This window comes from Pygoscelis adeliae, unplaced genomic scaffold (genome assembly GCF_000699105.1).
Source record: "Pygoscelis adeliae isolate BGI_AS28 unplaced genomic scaffold, ASM69910v1 Scaffold618, whole genome shotgun sequence".
Classification (NCBI taxonomy): Eukaryota; Metazoa; Chordata; class Aves; order Sphenisciformes; family Spheniscidae; genus Pygoscelis; species Pygoscelis adeliae.
In genome coordinates this window covers 246,735-267,406 of record NW_008825280.1, presented here as the reverse complement: position 1 = coordinate 267,406, position 20,672 = coordinate 246,735, and the positions used below count along the sequence as shown (strand labels likewise).

Genomic DNA, 20,672 nt, shown 5'->3' with positions numbered 1-20,672 from the left:
TGATGGCTCTCCTGTGATAGCCCTGGCAGGGGCTCTGTTTCTCTGACCCGGTTACTGGGGCTCCCCTGCCCCAGTGTGGAGATGAGCCTTTGATGGGCTGGTCCTTCACCAGTGATGGCCCTGGGTGTAGTTGTGTCAGAGTATTATTCAGGTTGCTCCACCTGCCATTGTTCCTCTGTGCTCCTTTGTTTGTATGGGGACACACTTTTTATCACATAACCTAACAGGACCAATTTAAGCCAACTTAAGGACAAGCAACTGGAAGGGAGTATGTTCTTCACGCAAGCCATGTGTTCCTGCTCTCTTGTGGTGCTATTGCTAGTATTTGTGGAGCAGATCAGGGAACAGATGCTATTAAAATACCTTGTGGGGAAAAATGGCTAGTAAAGCAATGGAAGCCATCCTAGGAGAAATAAAAAGTAGATTCTGTGTCTTTACCTTGAAAGCAAACAAGGAAGCATCAATGTGAGTTTCTTTTAGAAGCTTGAAGTGACTGGTACCCCTGATGTCAGATGATGTCTCTAGATCCTGATTTTTCTTACAGTGGTGTTAAAATGGAGCTGAGCTGTCTTGAAAGCTAGGTTCAGCTGTGGGTGTTGAACATCTCTGAATCTGGGCCTAAAAGTCTGAGAGGCATCCAGCCCAGATGTATATCCACTTGCATAAATTTAAATCTATCTGTGGTTGAAAGAAAAGGATAAGCGAATGGGCACAAGTGTATTAACAGACTGATAAGGATCTCTGAATAACAAGTCTGCAGGGAGAGCAGGCTGACCAGCTGCAGTTTTTTTTAGTCCAGTCCTGGCCCCTTACTGTTTTTTGAGTCTTTCTCCATGATCCTCTCTTGCTCACACTGAAAGATAATTTCCCGAAGACACTTATGTTACTTTCTCCCTCAAGAGAAGCACTTGATCTAATCTGTGCAAACAGTTGGTCAAGAGTCTTTTTTTGTTGTTTTGGTTTGGTTTTTTGCTAACCATCTCTCTTTGTGTACTTCTGTAGTGTGAAACCTTTTTCTCAACAACCTTATGCTGTACAGCCTCCACTGCCATTACCAGGTAGGTAAGGAAATGTAGTCCCTTGCTTTGAAATTATATTCCAACTTCAAAAATAGCCAACACTTTCAAAAGTTTAAAAATTAATTTTTTAAAAAATATTTTTACCTGTTGAAATATTTAAATGAGCCCCAAATTAATTATATAATTTCCCCTTATCACCAGTTCCCATCCTTTTACTGAGAGAGCTGAAGCTTTTTAATTTTGTTTTATTTTAAAAAACATTTTTTTCCTGTTTTAGGTTGTTTTGGGGGTTCTTTTTCTCCTGGCTCAGCAGAAAATAAAAGTTTACATATCTCTACTGTTCTTCCACCATGCTGCATGTACTAGAACACTGTTTTCCATCTTAATATGATTGCCTTTCCAGTTTCTCACGAAGTGGAACAACAAATGTCTTTTCCTTCTCAGTTTCCCCATTTTAAGAGGTTAATGGTCATGTTAATGGTGATGCTTCATTCTGATACTAAAGCAGTTTATTTCACTGCTCATTTTGGGCTCAATCTAGGTCCTCCTAAAGTTGCTGAACATGTTTTCTCTGATGTCAAAAACAGGTAGATTGTCTTTTACATCATTACCAACCCTGACAGTGCTGTCTTAGCACAGGGTAACTGACAAGCCATTTAGAGCACAGGTAGAGTGAGAACCTTGTGAATGATATTTTTGCATGATGACTGAAGTCATAAGAAAATGTAATTAGTCAACTTTGACAACAGGTGCTCTACTGGAAAGCTATTACCAACTTTTCTCTTTCTAAATTTTGTTATATAAATCCTGTGTGCTTAGGGTTTGAGTCTCCCACTGGCCTCTCGCCTTCCCCATCAGCACCAGCTTGGCAAGGACGAAGGGTTGCTAGCTCCAAACTTTGGATGTTAGAATTCTCTGCATTCTTGGAACAACAACAAGATCAAGACACAGTAAGATACACACCTGACTTCCACCCCTCATTAATTTTTGGTCTTTAGGTAGCTCCTGTTCATCATGGATTTGTTATACTACTATATGTGTATGGAAATACTTGCTTCATTGCTCTACTGAGAATAGAAAGCCATCTCTGGGAAAAACAAGATACCCTTCTCTTAGAGGATAGAATTGCCTATAGCAATATAGCCAGCTCTGTGCCATGTGCTTCTGGCCTCCCTTTCCAGGGTCATGGATGTTCACATACCAGAGGTCAAGGCACTGAGGTCATAAGACAGTGGTACAGCCCCTGCTGGGCTATTCTAGCTAACCCGTTCAGCCTTGGAGGCTAGACCCAGAATCAGATGATGGTAAGATCACATGAAGCCATGTATTTCTCTGGTGTGCTGGGAACTTAAATTTGGGGGCAATTGGGATGAATTTGCATCAATGTGTTTCCATGGTGCCACCTATAAAATGGAAGTAGTAAGATCTGCCTGTCTCACTAAACCTTGCGATACTGCATCTTGAGACGTACATTGGTGATGGACCAGTTACATTTCCTCTGTCTGAGATAGGAAAGTTCAGAAAAGCTTATACTATTTGGCTGGTACCTTGCTGTGGGGTTTCAGGCAGCTCTTCGTAGGACAGGAGCACTGATGTTTGACTGAGTGACCTGTGACAGGTAACACTGTATCTCAGGTTATTTCAGACTATATAGCAGTATCGTGAGGCAATGGTTTAGGAGTGAATATAGGAAAAAACCCAACAATAATGTTTCAGAAGAAGCAAGAAGCATGGATGTATTGATAGGAAAGAAATAACAGCATGAGCTGGTATTAGCAGAGATTTCTGCTAATACTGCTTTTTTGGAAAGTGCTATCAAATCTTCAGTGACTTCCAGTAGTCTTCTGTGAAGAATCCTGAATGTTCAGTATGTACTGAACGGTACTGAACGATTTCCTAATTCCATGTTTTTCCTCTTCTTGCAGTATAACAAACACCTGTTTGTGCACATTGGGCAGTCAAGCCCCAGCTACAATGACCCCTACCTCGAGGCAGTGGATATCCGGCAGATCTATGACAAGTTCCCTGAGAAAAAAGGGGGCCTGAAGGAGCTCTTTGAAAGGGGGCCAGCTAATGCCTTCTTCCTTGTCAAATTCTGGGTAAGGGAAGGACTCTTTGTAGGGTACCTATTTGCTCTGAAGTTCTCACTTTAAAAGTGGTGGCCTTGCTAGCTGTTAGAAGACTGCCGCCTCCCAAGAAATTTTCCCTGTGCAGGCAACTTAATACACTCACGACTGTCACTGGAGATCTTTCCTTGACTGCACAAGGCCCTCATTCTGGCCTGGAGCAAGATGTATCTTTCACAGTGTCATCTGTAGAGTTGTTCTTGACTAGTGTCCGGAGATGGTATTTGCTAATGTTGACTCGGGCCCTTTAAAACTTTATTTATGTATAAGAGAAGAATTCAGAGGCAATTATTCTCTGCGTACTCTTATGTGTTCACTTCTCTCAGTGTTGAGTAACTTCTCAGTCAGAGGCAACATTTTTCCTTCTCTTCTCCTACCTCATTAGCTGCATTTTGTGTTATCCAAGTACTAATAATTTACAGATGCATATTTACTGCAGGCACAAGGACAGACAAAAGATAAGAGAGACATATAATGAAATTGGATTATGCTGATAAAATATTACTGAAATGACTTCTGGTAAGTTGGCAGAAATCAGCCTGGCAAAAGCCTACTCACTCAATTTGGATTTTTGTGAGTTAGCTGAAATTTGCAAAAACTGTGCCATTGTGCTTCAGGGTACAAACAAAATAGTTTTGGTGATCGATATTATCATAGGTATTACAAGATTAAAAATAATAGCAGCTTGGGGCAGTTGCATGCTAGATGGCTGAGGGAATGTGTAATGGGATTTGGAGCCTTTCACCTTGAGTTTACCACTTATAATTCAACCCCAGGTCAGGAGTGAGATGATGAGAAATGAGCTTTCATTTCTGATACTCTTCATAGAAACTGGCACTAGAAAGCCTCTTAATGGTGCTTTCAGGAGAAGGAAGAGTTAACTTAAGTGCCTTGAGATACAACTTCCCAGCTGTCCCAAGCCTATCCTTTCCAGAACTAAGTTGGAAAATGTTGGCGGAGTTCAAGTGTCTGGTGCTTTGAGCGTTAGTTATTGGTGATTCTTGGAGACATGTAATTTTACTACCCGCACACTATGTGCTACTGAGCTGGGTCCCTCATAGGATTAGCCTCTGTCAGTACAACAAAGGCTGCTTGGGAAGGTTGAAACAAAAAGTAAAAGACCAGCCCTGTTCTGGGTGAAAGAGAAATACTTGGGAGAGACAGCAGCACCTTGCTGAGAAGGGTATCCTTTGACAAAATCTGGGTAGTGATTGCCCTGCTAAGAACTGCCTGGAAAAGGAAACAGAAGTCTGATGTGACAGAAGAAAGGAAAAAGAGTAAGAGGGGTTAGCTTCTAAGAAATGGTCCTTGGAAAAGTAGGAGATGCAACAGCTGCTTCCTGCTGTGGGGTAGGGATCCCAGGAAAGTCTTCATGTCGAGGTGAAGAGCACTGGCTCCTCTGTGGTATCACTCTGAAGTGCTTTGGAAGTTTCAGGAACCAAAAGGAAGAGCTTAGAGGGAGACGTTATGTAGAGAGAATAAAACACTCTGAATTCTTTGACTTAAGAGGAGATAAATCATGATGAAATTGTGATCTAGTGCAACTGTGATTTTATTTATCAAAACTGTTAGTGTGCTTTTGTGCTTGCGAGGTTGGGTTTGGGGATTGTGTTTGTTTTTTAATAGCAGAAGGATAAATGTGGCCTACGCATCATGTCAGACCAACTTAAGTTAGGCTTTTGAAGGATTCACGTGGTGGGATGTCATTAAGTTGGACTCTTTCTGCGCCCACATGAGGTGTCTGGTGCTTAGAGGGTATCAACTCACTGAAATTTGGCTTGCATAAAGAGATGTCACATAGGATTTGAAACACTTTTACTCCAACGTATACATGATGCCCTGGGGCTCTGCATCTGTACACTTATGATGACAGTGATATTTCTGGGCTTGGTTTAATATTTTGACTTTCCGATTCTTTTTTTGGTACCCTTGCATTGTTGAATCCCATCCTGAGTTAACATCAGGTTTTATTGGTGGAAACATTACAGGCTGTCACTTACAAATAAGCTAAGTTTACAAGTCATTGATTGAATGGAAGCTGCTAAGGCTTTTAAGAAGTGATTCTTTCGGTCTTCTTTGTTTCTCAGTGTAGACAGTAGTAGGGAATGAAAACACCATTCGTGATGCCGTGTTCTGGATGAGAAAGGATTGGGGCACTTTTATGATTTGCGCTGTGTTTCACAGGAGTACTTGCATTAATCCTGTTGTAAGATTTCAGCTAGGATCTCTAAGGCAATATAACTAAAGCAGTTCAAAAAAACTTTTGCTCCAGAGAATTTGGACTTTTTTAAGGAAAACTCCAAACCTTTTTGTTGCAAAACTTTGTATTCAACATGCCTGAAATATTGTGGTAATGCAGTCTTAAACAAAGCATGTGAGCCATGCCTGTAATGCACTGTGCTACACATGTCATGGGACTTCCCGAGTTTGGTGTATTGCAATAGATGTGTGTAGTGCAACCCTCCCACCAATAAAGACTTTTCACAGATAAGGCAATATGATTTAAAAAAACAGTTTAACAGAAGAAAACTAGATTTCAACTGAGATTTTTATACCCCTCTGCATTTTTATACCTCAGTAACAGTATACGCTAGGGTGCTTTTTCATTTTGCTGCCTGATTGCTCTGGACAGCTATATAAATATACTGTTGATGTCCAAAGATGTGTTGGATAAAGCAAGTACTACACTGTTGAATTTATAGCATCATTTTAGGATAAAGGTATTATCCAAAAGCAAATTACCAGTAACCTTAAACTTGGTGAGTAGAGTTAAATACTTGAAGGGGTGTTTTGAGACATGAAGATATGATTGATTTTTCAAAGGTTCGGAATTGAAGTGGTGGTTGCAGGTGACAAAGACTTAAAAAATCAAGGCATTGAATAAGTTGGGCTTGTATATATGTAGTTTTAGTCTTGAAGAACCTGAGGCAGGAACCTGCCATTACTGCACTAAGCATTGAATATACCAGATGATCTGTTGTGCGCCAGAAGCCTAACTCTAAATACCGGGGTTGGGGTTTCTTGTCATCACTGATAGCACTTAGGATCTAGTGTGACTGAGAAAGAGATGTTCATGTTTGTTCAATGGTGCTTTAAATTATTTATACAATAGCTAAAAGTTGATTAGTTTGAAACATAAGCAGTGTTTGCAATTCTTCCTTGATTTTGGCATTGGGAGTTTGGTACAATGAACTAACTCTTGGACTTGGATTGGCAGGTTGTATATGACATCTGTGTGACATTTCTCTGTGCTCCAAGTGCATTTTAGCACACGACAATGAATGTGAGACATTAGCCTCCCGACACATGGGCAGTGGCAGCTCTGCTCTTTTCCAGTGTAATATTATCTCTACCACCTGTTACTTGGTTCTCCCCATGAACTCCTCCTATACGCATCGTTATTAATAGGTTGGGGAAGAGGTGTTTTCAGGGCTTTGCACATTAGTAGAATGGTGCCTTGCATCTTAAAGCTTTCAGAAGTTGTGAGACTCTGGGTGGAAGATAGAAGGAAAATGACAAAGCAGGAATTCAGGACAGGCAGTACTTTGTCCAGAGCAGCCATCTGCAGAGGGGTGGATCCGGGGAATTGCTTGGGAGACCTTTCCTGGCAATGATGAATATATGTAGTAATTTCTTCTCCTCGGTGATAAACAAGCTGGACCAGTCAAATCACTGAGTATTTTCTTTCCAGCAAATGAATTATACTTTTGTGGAAGGGGCTGAAGGGGTGGGCTGGAGACTGCTGTCCTGCACTTGGCTTCTCTCCTGTACCAAGCAAATCCAGTCAAAACAGCAGCAGTGGAAATTCCCCTCGGCACCCTGCCCTGCCCACTGTATGCCTTCAATCCTGACCTGGCAGAAACTGCCTGGAGAGCAAGGAGATGGTAATTTGGTCTCCATGTCCATTCTGTCCTTGGCACTTCTTCTGAGGCAGCAAACAAGACAGTAGCTAGCAACAGTAGCTATGATCTTTGCACATTTTTTCTGAGAATGGATCTGACAGCCCATTAATTTCACCTGCAGTCACCAGCACCACCTCCTACCAGTTACTACCTTATGTAAAGGGACTCTGTCAAAGGCACTTCTTTCACCAAAGTTATTCCCCACAGTGTTCAACAGTATAGAGATTGCTGGCAGCAAAAAGCAGATTGAAAGACTGAATCGCTGAGGGAATCTGTCTGCTGGGTGTCAATATAACACAATCCTGGGGGGCTAGCTAAGTCGCAGCTACCCGTACTGTTGGCAAGGTCTTCTACTATCTTTGGCTAGCTCAGAAACTCTCCCCTTTCCCCTTTCTTGGAAGTTGAAGCTGCAGTGGCACAAGTTTCGGACTGTTCTTAAAGAATTGTGCAGCACATGCCTTTCCATTGACCACATGGGACCTGTGTGCAAGATACTGGCAAGCTATGGTTTCTCACGGCATGTAATGCCATTTGGAGTCTTGTCCAATCATTGCTTTTCAAAGCCTCAGATAAGCTGAAGACTGATTCTCAAAGGTCACAATTCCCTCTGTAAGGAGTTTCAGAGAAATTTTGATTCACAGCCTTGTCCTAGTGGGAATGAGGCCTTTCTCAGTAATCAGTTGTGAAACTCACTCCCACCAAAGATCAGAAAAAAATCTTGGCTTAGTATATGGTTAGGACAGTGCACAATGCCAACTTTTCTGTAAGTGTTTCTTTCTTGGTGTTGCAGAAGTTGAGTGATACACTCAAGCTCATCAGAGCCATTTTCAGCAGAGCTGCTAAGAGACTCAGACCACCAATATGATTTAAAACAAAACAAAACAAAATGAAACAAAAAAAGTAATACTAGCTTGTTGAGGGTTACTGTGCCCTTCCCTGAACAAATCTCTTCTCTTCCATCTAGAAATCTTGTCTTGTAGGTATTTAAAAATTCTGCTTACTTCTCTGGAAAGGAGGAAATCTCAGATGTTTCCCCCAAAACAGGCAGATCAGCTCTCTTGCATGAAATATGTAGATCTTGCATGAAATATGAGATGTGCTAGATCACAGATACCTCAGTGATTGTAGTTTCAGTATGTTTGGAAGTCATCAGGCAAGCTATGGACAAGTATGTCATCTGTGCTGAGCTTGCACAGTAAGTTGAATGCATCCCAGACATCATGTTGCTGTTATGCTAGAGTGTGCACAGCCTTTTGCATCTACAAGTTCTTGGACAGAAAGCCAGAACTCTGTCTTTATCAGGTAAAGTAGTATGGTCCAGTTGGTGGCTCATGACTCAGATTTAGCTTGTAATATGCCTCATCTATTTGGTCTTCTACCTTTGCCCTTGAAGAGACAGAGAACAGCTGTTTGAGTGCTGGATGCCACCCAACCAGCTGAATGCTGCTGCTGCCCCTGCTGCAGTCCCACCCTGTTGCTAGCAATGGCTAGTAGGAGCCTGGGGGGCAAGGCAACTCAGCCCACTGGCTATGGACTTTCCTAAATCCTGACTATGTCTCCTTTGGCTGCCTAGGCTGGGGTAAGGAACATATTCAAGAATTATCTCACTTCTTGTTGGACATACTAGTGCATTTGCCAGTGAGGAGCTGAGGCACCTAGGTTCTAGTTTCCAGGTCTGAATCACATTCAGTTATGTTTTCAACAAGTCCATGCATTCCCAGACTATAAAGTGAAGATTAGCCTTCCTACTTGATGAAGTGCTGGGAAGATGAATTTCCTTTAAGTCATAGTCACTATTATTCCCTTGCATCTTTGAGGGGTGGAATGCACTGGACAGAGTAAAGCAGACCTTTCTCTGCTCACCTTGGGTGCTCACCCCAGGATTGGGTGTGCTTTGACACAAGGTTTCCTTTAGAGAAAGAAACTCTGAAAGTGAAGAGAAAGGAAGAATGCTTTCCCCAAAGTAGCAATGTGGTTTCTAGTCCTGATGCTCCATTCTAGTCCTGCAGCTCCATTCTCCTGCAAACATGAACTGGAGCCCTCAGCTAGCTGCTACTGTCATTCCCTGGAGTTGCTGAAATGGGACACAGCTCTTGTTGACTGACCACCCTAAAGACATGTCTGACAGTCTTAGCCCATAGTATGGGATGTGCTTTAGAATAAAATGTGCAGTGTAAACGTCAGGGAGTTCCAACATGACCCCATTGCTTCACTGCAACAGGGCTTCCAGGAACTGATAGTACATATTGCTATGTACTGCTTAATTCAAACAGTATTACCATACTGTTTGAATTGCTGAATTATTATTATTAACAGTATTACCATACTGTTTGAATTGTTTGAACTCCACTGGTGAATGGAGTTCAATCCAGTTGGCGGCCGGTCACGAGCGGTGTTCCTCAGGGCTCAGTTTTGGGGCCAGTTCCGTTCAATCTCTTTATCAATGATCTGGACGAGGGGATAGAGTGCACCCTCAGTAAGTTTGCAGACGACACCAAGTTGGGCAGGAGTGTTGATCTGCTCGAGGGTAGGAAGGCTCTGCAGAGGGACCAGGACAGGCTGGATCGATGGGCCGAGGCCAACTGTATGAGATTCAACAAGGCCAAGTGCCGGGTCCTGCACTTTGGCCACAACAACCCCATGCAGCGCTACAGGCTTGGGGAAGAGTGGCTGGAAAGCTGCCTGGCGGAAAAGGACCTGGGGGTGTTGGTCGCCAGCCGGCTGAACATGAGATGGCCGTGTGCCCAGGTGGCCAAGAAGGCCAATGGCATCGTGGCCTGTATCAGAAATAGTGTGGCCAGCAGGAGTAGGGGAGTGATCGTGCCCCTGTGCTCGGCACTGGTGAGGCCGCACCTCGAACACTGTGTTCAGTTTTGGGCCCCTCACTACAAGAAGGACGTTGAGATGTTGGAACGTGTCCAGAGAAGGGCAACGAAGCTGGTGAAGGGTCTGGAGAACAAGTCTTATGAGGAGCGGCTGAGGGAGCTGGGGTTGTTTAGCCTGGAGAAAAGGAGGCTGAGGGGAGACCTCATCGCTCTCTACAACTACCTGAAAGGAGGTTGTAGCAAGGGGGGGGTGTCGGTCTCTTCTCCCAAGTAACTAGCGATAGGACAAGAGGAAATGGCCTCAAGTTGCACCAGGGGAGGTTTAGATTGGACATGAGGAAAAATTTCTTTTTGAAAAGAAATTACTTTGAAAGAGTAGTTAAACATTGGAACAGGCTGCCCAGGGAAGTGGTTGAGTCCCCATCCCTGGAAGTATTTAAAAGATGGGTAGATGAGGCGCTTAGGGACATGGTTTAGTAGGCATGGTGGTGTTGGGTTGACAGTTGGACTCGATGATCTTGGAGGTCTCTTCCAACCTTAATGATTCTATGATTCTATGATTCTATGATTCTATGATTCTATGATTCTATAATTTTGCCTCCTGCCAAATAGTTTCATGTTGATTATTAGATGTTAACTAGCTGTGAAATTCTACAGTCTGGTCTTTTGATGGGAGACGTGCCAAAGTGTGGAGGCACCTAGAGTGGCTTCTTAGGGCTAGCGAAGCTTTTCTCATGAAGTGGAACTAGCACCTTTCTGCTTTGCCTCATATTGACTGCACTTATTTTTTGATTTGCCATTAAGAGTTTAGGGGAATGTAACCTTAACTTTACTAGTGAGACCCTGAGAATGTTTGTCTGGTACTGCAGTGAGGGCCTCCGCTATGTTTATGTAGCAGTGGTCCAACCAAGCTTCTATAGCCTTGACCCTTTGTTCTTTTGACTCAGTGGGACAATTTCTTTGGAAAAGCGGAATTGGGTCCATACATTGTGTTTATCATCACCCCCAAGGGAAATAGCTGAACAATATTGTGAAGGACTCCTAGTCTAGTTCCTCTTTGGAGAAGGGAAGGAATTAATCTTTATTCAGACAGCTGGAGTATGGGTCAAATAAACAATACAGTTAGCTGCATTGACATGTAAATGAGTATTACAGTAACTCAATAAAAACCTAAACCAGAATAGAGTAGCATTGTTACTCTCTAATACATGTACATTTGTGCTGCCAATGAAGTAGCTGCATAACTATAGTGGGGAAAACTTGATAGCAAGGACTTCAGCATGACCGTAAGAATTCACTTGGCAACCTGAATTATGATTAAGTCTGTAATGCCTGTGCCTTATTCCTATTAATACCTGTGCTACCAGGTTAAAGCTAGCCTGGATTTGCCCACATACACTACTGCAGTGTAGACGAACCATCGGAGCGTAACACTGCATTACGGTTGTTTAGGTGGTCATGACAATGTAAAAGCTTCCAATCTTCCTCCAGCTGTTGTTTCCAAGTCTTGTGCAAAAGTTATCACTACCTCAGTGGTGCAAATGTGAATGATGTAAAGTGATTTTTAAAAAACTTAAATCCAAATTGGTTTACTAATATATTTTAACACGTGTGCCCAAATCTGTTTTCAGCTCAGTGAGGAGGCAGAAAACTATGGGGGCAAAAAGGAATAAGTTGTTAGGAGAAGTCAGGAACCTATTCAGCTGGATAAATTGTTTTGTGAAGCTATCTTCTGAGGAGAAGCAAACATGAGAATAAAATAATTGCCAGCTTTGTATGACCATCTCCTGATAAATCAGAGGATGCTCTTGAATATATAGTATGCAGGAGATGACAAATTTAGGAAAACATAAGGGATGAGTGCACAGCTGGTGTAAACTGGTATGAATTTATTACGCATGTAAGGCCAAGCATATTCACACGGGTTGAAGTTCTGTCACCACTTCAGAGGGAGGGATTCTACGTAAAAGGGGGAGTCACACAGAAGGCGGCAAGCCATTCTGATAAATGGACTTTCCTTCATCCATAATAAGTGGTGAAGATGGTACAATTGTTAAGGATTTTTGTAGAAAATGTCATAAACAACACAGTCATTTTGAAGAGTGATTTGTGATCATTTATTTAAATACTGTGCTGTTATGCTCTCCATTGAGAGCAGAGTGAAAGCTGTGTGTCCATCCCTAATGCTGCCAGTGTTGATGCGAACATTGGAGCATTCTGTCATCTTGCCTGGACTGAATCTTTTCCCCACTAGAATTATCTGAATGCTACAACTGTTAGTCTAGGAGATACCCGAGGAGATGCATTGCCCACTGTACTTCATGAAAAAACCTATCCTAAATCTGTCTCTCACTTGCTTCTGAGTTTGTACTTTAAAAAAAAAAGTCATGGTAATTGGATTTTATTTGTTTGTTTGCTTGGATCTTCTGTGGCATCATTTATCTAATGCAGATGGTAATTTTCCTCTAGGTGGAAATAATGTGTGCACAATGGCACAGTGGCAGCAATGCTCCAGTGTTGTGCTAAGTGGAAAATGGAACTGGATTTTCTGAAATAAATGGGGAGATGGTTTATTTTATTTCCTTTTCCACCTCCTCCCTCACACACCTGAAGTGGCAAGTTAACAGCCATGGGAATTCGATTGAATGGAAATACTGCACATTATTACATGGCTGCTTTTCCTGCTAGTGCTTTTGGCATCACTGTTGGCAAAATGATGAATTCTTCTGTGACAATAACTCTGTGTGATGGGAGCTGCTGGTGAGTGTTGTGGTACAGATATGGCCCAGCCCGACTGTCTAGGGGCAAAACTTTTAACTTGAAAGGAATGACAACAAAGTGTGGCTTCTAGTAGGTTACTAGTTACTGCTGTAGTTACTCAAACCCAGCATTCACTAGAAGAAACAGTCCTGCCTTCTGCTTTCCCTATTGCTGCCCATCCTCCCAACACATGTTCTTTGTCTGAACGCACACAAGTGCTTCTGAATCAGGTCAGGGAACTGATCCCACTGAGAACTAGCTGAGCAATTCCTCAGTGAGTCTCGTAATACAGCTACAGAAGCATTTGTGTTAGTACAGGAGGAATGGGGAGGCACAAACTGCTCTGGGACAGTGAGACTGCTCTCTCTTGGTGTCAGGACCAGCCTGGTGTTACCAAACTACAACTTTGAGGTGCAGTTTCCCAAGAGGCTCAAGCCAACCTGATAGCCTGTTGCTATCAAAACAGGCAGCCTTTTGTGCCCTCAACTTTTGTCTGTGTTCTCACCTCTTCCAGCACTTGCAGCTTTGTGAGGATCCAAGTGAGCTTTCTTGTCTGACTGAAAACTAATCCACCAAAACCACAACAAAATTTGTTTTGGCTGGGATCAGCTCTCTCATCTGGCTAACCACAGAGTCGTACAATTGCTATTGGTGGCACAGAGGTAGCAGCAAGCTTGTGTGGCTACAGATGGGGAGAAGGCTGGACTGGCACTTTCTAGATTGGCTTAAACCTCTTGTGAAATTGCTACTTAAGAGAAATAAGCTAACAGTATTATCTCATGGCAGAGAAGAGACAGGTATTTCGTACGGCAAAGAAAAGGAGGATTCATTATTGAGGTGGTCCAGTTCCAAGGCTAGCGTTGCTTGTCCTAAGTGCTGCTCTAGATCTCGAATAAAAAACCTTTACTGACATCAGCTAAGAAAACTATGCTAGAATGCCATCTAATGCAGTCCTATTCACATTGTATCCACTGTAGCAGGAATACACTTTCTTCAGTTTCCTGTTTCCCTCAGATCAGCAGGAAAAATAGAATAGTCTGAAGTAGCCTATGGGAACTGACCATTGCTTTTCTGCTGACGTAAGCTAGCACCTGGGCTTGTGGAGTACAGAGCAGCTCTACCCTTCTAGTTTTGAAAGGGAGGAAGCTGAGCTGGGCATTCCCACACACCCTTTGTGTTTTCAGAGCTTAAGGGAACCGCCTCTTCTTTTCATAAGTGTGGTTTGAATGACCCCTGGTGGAAGCTTCAGACAACCAGGAATTTTAGGAGTTGGGTCCCAACATGAGGCTTCAGTTGGCCAACCTTAGGCACCCACATTTGAAAACTGTGGCTGCTAATGGAGATGGGTTTGTATTCAGGTGGAACTGGGCTGGATCTGTCAGCAACCTACATTCCTTATGTTGCATCCTGTCTACTTACATTCTTCATATCATAGTACCTGAGCCTAAGTGTCCTAAGATTCCTTCTCTCTGCTCTGTCTCTTTCCTCTTTCCTGCATATCCAGAGTGGAAAAGCTTTATTACAGTTGCTGTACTCTTATTTTTCCTCCTTAGTGAGGCAGCCCAGCCTAGCCTGTCTGTTGCATTGCTCTGTCTTTACAGTGCCCTCCTGTCTGCTCTCCACATGCTTTGTGAGTACCTCCATGCTGTCTTGGCACTGTTCAGTTATGGTAAATATCAGCTAAGGCAAGGGTCTGTGTCATATGTTTTTAATGTTAAGAGGATATTCCACCAGACTTCCCCAATGTGTATGCACATCCCCATCACCATTTTCTGAAGCGGGAACTGGATTTTAGTGCATACTTTTCAGATTTCCCCTGCTTGCTTGATGCACATTGATCTGCTTAAGGAGCTTTGGACACTCCAATACCTTACAATCTTGGCTACGCAAGACCCCTTTAGGTAATGGTGAAAAAACACCACAACCATCTATTGATAACCACCTATTTTTCTTGCCTTTTTTTTTTGGCAGGCTGATTTGAACACCAATATTGAAGATGAATCCAGATCTTTCTATGGCGTTTCCAGCCAATATGAGAGCCCAGAAAACATGGTCATTACCTGTTCCACCAAAGTCTGTTCCTTTGGAAAGCAGGTGGTGGAGAAAGTGGAGGTAGGGAGCAGACACCTGGGTGCAAGGTTCTCTCTGGCTGCTGTTCTGTCACTTCAAGTATTTGCATCCTGCATATATCTCAAGGCAAAATATATCCCATGCTTGTTGTCAGGAAGATGAATGCCATAGATTATTATTTCTGAGACATGCAGGTGTAACATTGCTCCAGCCTGCAACATGGCCTTGTCTCAGGACTTCATCGAAGGTCTGGTAGTGTTTGCTATTTTTTCCTTAAATCTCAGTTTCTGAAGACGTGAATATGTAAGACTCTCAGCTCTCGTGATTCTCTGGGTTTTTTGGGGGAGCAAAGAAAAGCTAGGAAACCTGGACCCTTGTTTTGTAGTCCACAAAGGTGAAAAAAATAGGCAACACCTCACTCTCATCAGTGTTTTTAAACGGATAATTTATAGACTATAGCCATTAATTAATAGACTGTAATAATTTACAGACTATAGTCTTATGATTTTGTGAGGCTTATCTTAGTGTTTGTACACTTCAGCTTGAGCAACAGTGGAGCTGCATAATTATGCATATATCTGGCACTGAAGGAATTCTTTCTGATGCCCCATTCAGCTGCTAAGAGAGCTGCTCTGACCTGCTTTTTGCCGCTCTCTTTCTCAAGGAGCCTTTAGATGCAGGAGGAGCAGCTGTGTGCAGAACACCAGGTGTTTCCGTGTCAGCAGTCAGTTCAAGCTACATCCTTCCCTAAGACCCGTCTCAAATCATATGATAGACATGCCTGAAGTCTGGTTATGTATTTGCATGATGGGATTGATAGGCCAAAGAAAGGTGTCATGGTGCACAGGAAAGGAGACCAAGCTCTTGGGGTGAAAGGAGGTAATGGGCATTTAAGGGTCTGCTGTGAAATGATAGAATCCAAGCTCAGCTTCTGTTCAAAGGAAGATGAAATACACAGGAGCTAAGATGTGAATGTGAACAAAAAAAATCCCTCTGTGTAACATTGGCCAGACCCTCACCTAAGGGGGAGCAGAGATGTTCTATGTTCTCTTTCACAGGTACCAGAAGGCTTTAGTCCTTTCCAGCTGTGAAGCATCCTGAGCATACGATTACCATCTTTACTAGGAGCTTCCTGGTTTTGCTAAAGCAGTAGTTTTTAACTTTTTCAGTTTACCCATGCCTAATATTTTTCCAGTAGAGATGCAGACTATAGTATAGCTGACAATTGGTCTGCTCCTCTTAGTTACCTTTCACAGCTCCTTGGCAGTTTGCTGCTTGTAAACTGGAACCCACTGTTCTAAAGAAAAAAGAAATCAATCCAAAGAAATTAGAGGGCTCAAGGAGACTGACCTTGGTGCGAAGTACTGTAGAGGAATGATTAATCAGCTCATTACTGTTAGTAAAATGACTCCAAAATGCCATTGTAATTTTTCTGAGTCTCTTTATGTGATTAATGCTACTAATGTGACATTAGCCCCATATGCCCCTTTTGTGTTTTACATTGCAGACAGAGTATGCACGCTATGAAAATGGACACTATTCCTATCGCATTCACCGTTCCCCTCTCTGCGAATACATGATAAACTTCATTCATAAACTCAAGCACCTTCCTGAGAAGTATATGATGAACAGTGTGCTGGAGAACTTTACTATCTTACAGGTGGGACTTTCAACTGTTTTCGTTGGAGCTTGGAAACATGTAAGCCCCATGCAGGAGTTCACTGTTGTGAGTCAAAGCAGATTTCCTTTTACAGCTCAGCATCTAATTGAACTTAGTATCTCTCACGCGTATTGCACCTCAAGATCATTTATGGAGCTCTAGAGATAGTAACTCATGCAGAGAAGCAGCAGAAGAATTTGAGAAACCTGAGTAAGAGAGAAAAAGAAAGATAAAGGGAGAACTCATGAGGCAGAGAGATAATGGAAGGAGAAAGATGCAAAAGTCAGTGAAGGAAATGCTCATTCCACTTTTGGACGAACGGTGAGGTCCTTTCTGTGCCCTGGCCCTTTTTGCAAGGTGAAAAAAAAAACAAGAGCACTGTCAAGTGGCTATATAATTTTGTCATGCGAAGAGTTCTTCACTGACCAGGTAGGGGAAAAAAAAAATAAATTGTTTCCTCAGGACCATTCTGAACCTGGAAAGAATATGGAGGCACATAAAGGAAGGGGCATGTTGGGGAAAGCTCTGTGGCACCTTCATGAACCACTGCAACCTCTAGGTAGGGCAGTACTATAAGGCTACAGCAACTAGATTTGCACTAGTGTCTGTGTTATACCAGGAGCCTTTCCAGGCTCGGATGCAGCCTAAATTTGGGAAGAGTGCAGAGACAGCTTAAAAGGTGGATTTTCCTAATGGACTGAGTTCTGTGCTCGCCTCTACAAGATGCGTCACAGATCTTCGCCCAGAGAACCTGAGGTTGGGTAAGTGGAAGAGATGCTAGAGGCTGTATGAAAGAATGGAAATCAAGTGGTCTTCATTCCATCCTCTGGAGATCTTGTGGGACTTCAGGCAACTCATTTCACTGCTCTGTGGCTCAGGTACCTCAGCTATAAAACAAGGTTAATAATGTCCTCACACTATTAACCTCACACAAGGTTAATAATATACCTCACGGGGCATTAGGAGGTTTTACTCTTTCATGTTTGTACTAAGATCTTCAGCATCTGGAAGAAAAGAGGAGTATAAATGCAAAGAGGTTTTTTTAGATGAGCAAAAGCATGAAGGGGGCAGGAACAGAAAGATGGAAGGCCTGTGCTGTAATCCATACTAAGGGACACTGTAACTGCTTTCTGCATGTTTCATTCCTCAGTCAGGCCAGTGCTTGCTATAAATTTTATAAATTTATAAACACTTTATAAAAGTTGTCATACAGTTATATTTCCTCTGGGGCTTTATGTTTTGAGTAAACTCATGTCCTATCCTTACCTCCTGCCACAGAGAGGCCTCTCACGTGGGTGCTGGCACAGCCTTTTATATATTGCCTTGCAGTCCTGCTCCCTGAGCAGCAGGCTGAGCATTTTCCACCCCACACTACCCACTGGGGAGCTGAAAAATGGTGATGCTTAAGGCAAGGCATGCTGCTAGTCCTCAGTCCCCACTACCAACTTCCGAGGCAAGCCTAATTATCTTTTTTCTAGACCCTTTCATGATACCCCTAATCCCACAAGCATGATTTATTTTGCTTTGCACATTGCTCTGGATCTAGCCCTCCAAGATTTCAGAGCCCATTTTTCAGAAGAGGCTCTGGTGCCTTACCACACCTGGATGTGTACAACTCACAAGAGCCTGCAGAAGAAAGGAGAAGGGTTAGTTCAGCTGCAAACCCAAACATGAAGTAAGACAAGAAAACAGAATAGACTAAAGTCAGGCTGCTAAAATTAATAAGCAAATTTGAAAAAAGCTATTTTCTTTCTGTTTTCACAAGAACGGTTGGGCTTTGGTACAGTTCAAGCCTCCAGCTGGTATGTTTTTCTTCTGCACTTGAGTTGGTGCTACTGCTGATAAAAATGTATCATCTCCTCCAGCAGGAGAGAACTGCTTGAAGCTTTAGCTATGGCACAAACTCAGACGACAAGAATGTGTAAAGTTGTGCAGTGACAGAGAGAGGGAAGCTGAGCTAGCAGCTCTGGGTGCAACATTTTGCTTGTCTCTGCCATGTAGTGTAGGTAGTGCATGCTTCTGAAACTGGGACAACACTGTTCCATCACCATGTTGCTGACACTGAGTCACATTGCAGAGAAGCTAAGGTTCCTGAGGGACCATAGAAAAAGAAACGGAAAAAAAGGAGCTTCTTGTAAGAATGTATGAGTGTAGCAGCCATCCTCCTGAGATCTACAGTGTATGGAATGGGAGGTGTAACAGAGTCAAACCTATAAGTCTCCTGTAAAATGAGTTATACTTTATAATCCTTATGGTCTGTGTCTACCACTGACAAGCAGGAGCAGGTGGAGGGAAAGAACTGTTCGTGGCTGTGATATATCAACACATACGTGAGCAGGAGTGGATGTGCCACAGGAGGTGGCCTTTCTATACCCAACAAACAGAGCAAAAAGAGATTTTCTGTGGAACACCTTCTCTCTGCTGAAACCTGCAACACCAGGGGGTGGGGAGTAGAAGACCTAGTGGACCTGCTTCCACTTATGTGGTCACTGCTTGGTCACAGCTTTCTTTTCTCCACAGCGGACTCTGCTCACCTCCCTGTCTCTTCACTGCATTGTAGTCCTGATGGTGTGAAAGTGCTTTGCTTGGGTGTGTGGGCACATAAACTGGGGGCTGGGGTGGCCGAGCTGTGTATCATTCCTGTGCTTCTCTGTTCTTTGCCTGTTACTGACTTTTTGCTCTATGTTAAATGTGTTGGAATATGTAAGCAGAGAAACAGCGGTTGCCATCTCAGCTTCTTCTCCTTTTCTGTCTAGGTTGTGACAAACAGGGACACACAGGAGACCTTGCTGTGCATAGCATATGTTTTTGAGGTGTCAACTAGTGACCACGGTGCCCAGCATCACATCTACCGGCTGGTGAAGGACTAGAGACTCTCTGCCCTGAGTCGTCCATGGGATGCATGTCTAAGAAAAAAGCCCGTGCTTGAACAACCCCTGCCCCCTCATACCAAACTGAAAAATAAACTGCAGATATTGTGTATTTTCAGAAAAGCACCTCTGAACTGTTTTGTGATTGACAGGGTCAAATAAATTTGTATCTTCAGGTTTCTGCAAATGGGGAAAAGACTTGGAGTCAAAGAAACAGGCAAATAACTGCTTAAGGGTTTCACCATAAACAGCATCCTCTGGAATGTATTTCCCACAGAGCACACACAGGGTTTGATCATACACATAAAAGGAGTGGTATGCACCTGAGCATACAGATAGGGCAATGGCAGCAGCTTCCACAAGTTTGACCACATATGAACAGGTTGAAAATGTTCATGCTACATCTGGTCTGAGTGTGTGCACTCATATACATTCATTTGTAGGTCAACACATGCACAGACATGCTTACCATACATTTATATAGATGTCAGTTAGACAAGTGTGGGCACATGCATGTGTATAGAGATTGCATATATAACCTACGTATCTGCCTGTCCAGCTGTCCACCTTAGCAGTCACAGGCTCCTTCAACCTTCCTCCTGTTAGAGGCTGGATACTGTTTCCCTCTCTTCTGTGCATGATAGTGAGAGAGCAACCTTTCTTTTGCCTTTCAAATGAAGTTATGCTTAGAAAATTGGGTATGTTAAATCATGTGGTCTTGCCCAGCAGATTTCCTCCATGTATCAGGTCTGCTGACTTGACTGACTAAAGTAATTCTTGCTGCTTTTGCTTCTGTTCTCCCTGCGCAGTTAGCACTGCTCAGGGAGCTAGAGTCTGCTCTTTTCTTGTGCCCCAGCAAAATAATTGTTTACCGAGACCAAATTGTTCCACCTGTTAGTTGCAGACAGTGAGGCGCACATGTATTGCAAACAATGCCATTTGGCCAGCAAATCGCAGGAAAAGGATGAGAGAGAACAGTGAAAAGAGGTTAGCTTTCCATGTTTCCAAGGCAATCAAACACAGTCTCTCTGCTTTACTTGTAAACTGAGGTGGTTTACTCAAGAGTCACCAAGAGGCAATAATCTTAGTCTCCACAATGCTGCTGATCGGGGGGAAGATCCAGCCATTCATGTTACTCTGAGGGAAGAGGTCGGTTGCATGGTGCTCTCTGGCAGCCACTGAACAGGCAATTTATTGGGTGGCCAGGCACAGTCCTGTGGCACAGGTTTGGATATATGGTGTTACATCTCCTCTTTCCACAATGCATCACATCACCTTAGGAAATGCCTCTCACACTTATTTCAGACGTTTCCATCCTTGCATTTTTGGCACAGAGAAAAGTACTCATGGGTACCTGAAGAATCTGAGATACCATAGAAATCAAGGGTTTGTCTGAATGCCAGAAGGTAAGGACTTCAGCCACACACAGATGAAATCTGA

General features: G+C 43.1%; 1 protein-coding gene across 3 annotated transcripts in view; it reads left to right on the top strand.

Annotated features, from left to right (window-relative positions):
* TEAD4 (TEA domain family member 4) overlaps window positions 1-19,355 on the top strand; it is a 51,889-nt gene extending 32,534 nt beyond the window's left edge. For all 3 annotated transcript variants that reach the window (XM_009329869.1, XM_009329866.1, XM_009329867.1), the window contains 6 exons: window positions 1,003-1,058; window positions 1,839-1,969; window positions 2,945-3,118; window positions 14,604-14,744; window positions 16,210-16,362; window positions 19,119-19,355. In XM_009329869.1, the coding sequence (XP_009328144.1) occupies window positions 1,003-1,058; window positions 1,839-1,969; window positions 2,945-3,118; window positions 14,604-14,744; window positions 16,210-16,362; window positions 19,119-19,232 (769 nt within the window). In that variant the 3' untranslated portion in view covers window positions 19,233-19,355. The remainder of the gene's footprint in view (window positions 1-1,002; window positions 1,059-1,838; window positions 1,970-2,944; window positions 3,119-14,603; window positions 14,745-16,209; window positions 16,363-19,118) is intronic.
* Window positions 19,356-20,672: the final 1,317 nt, after the last annotated feature.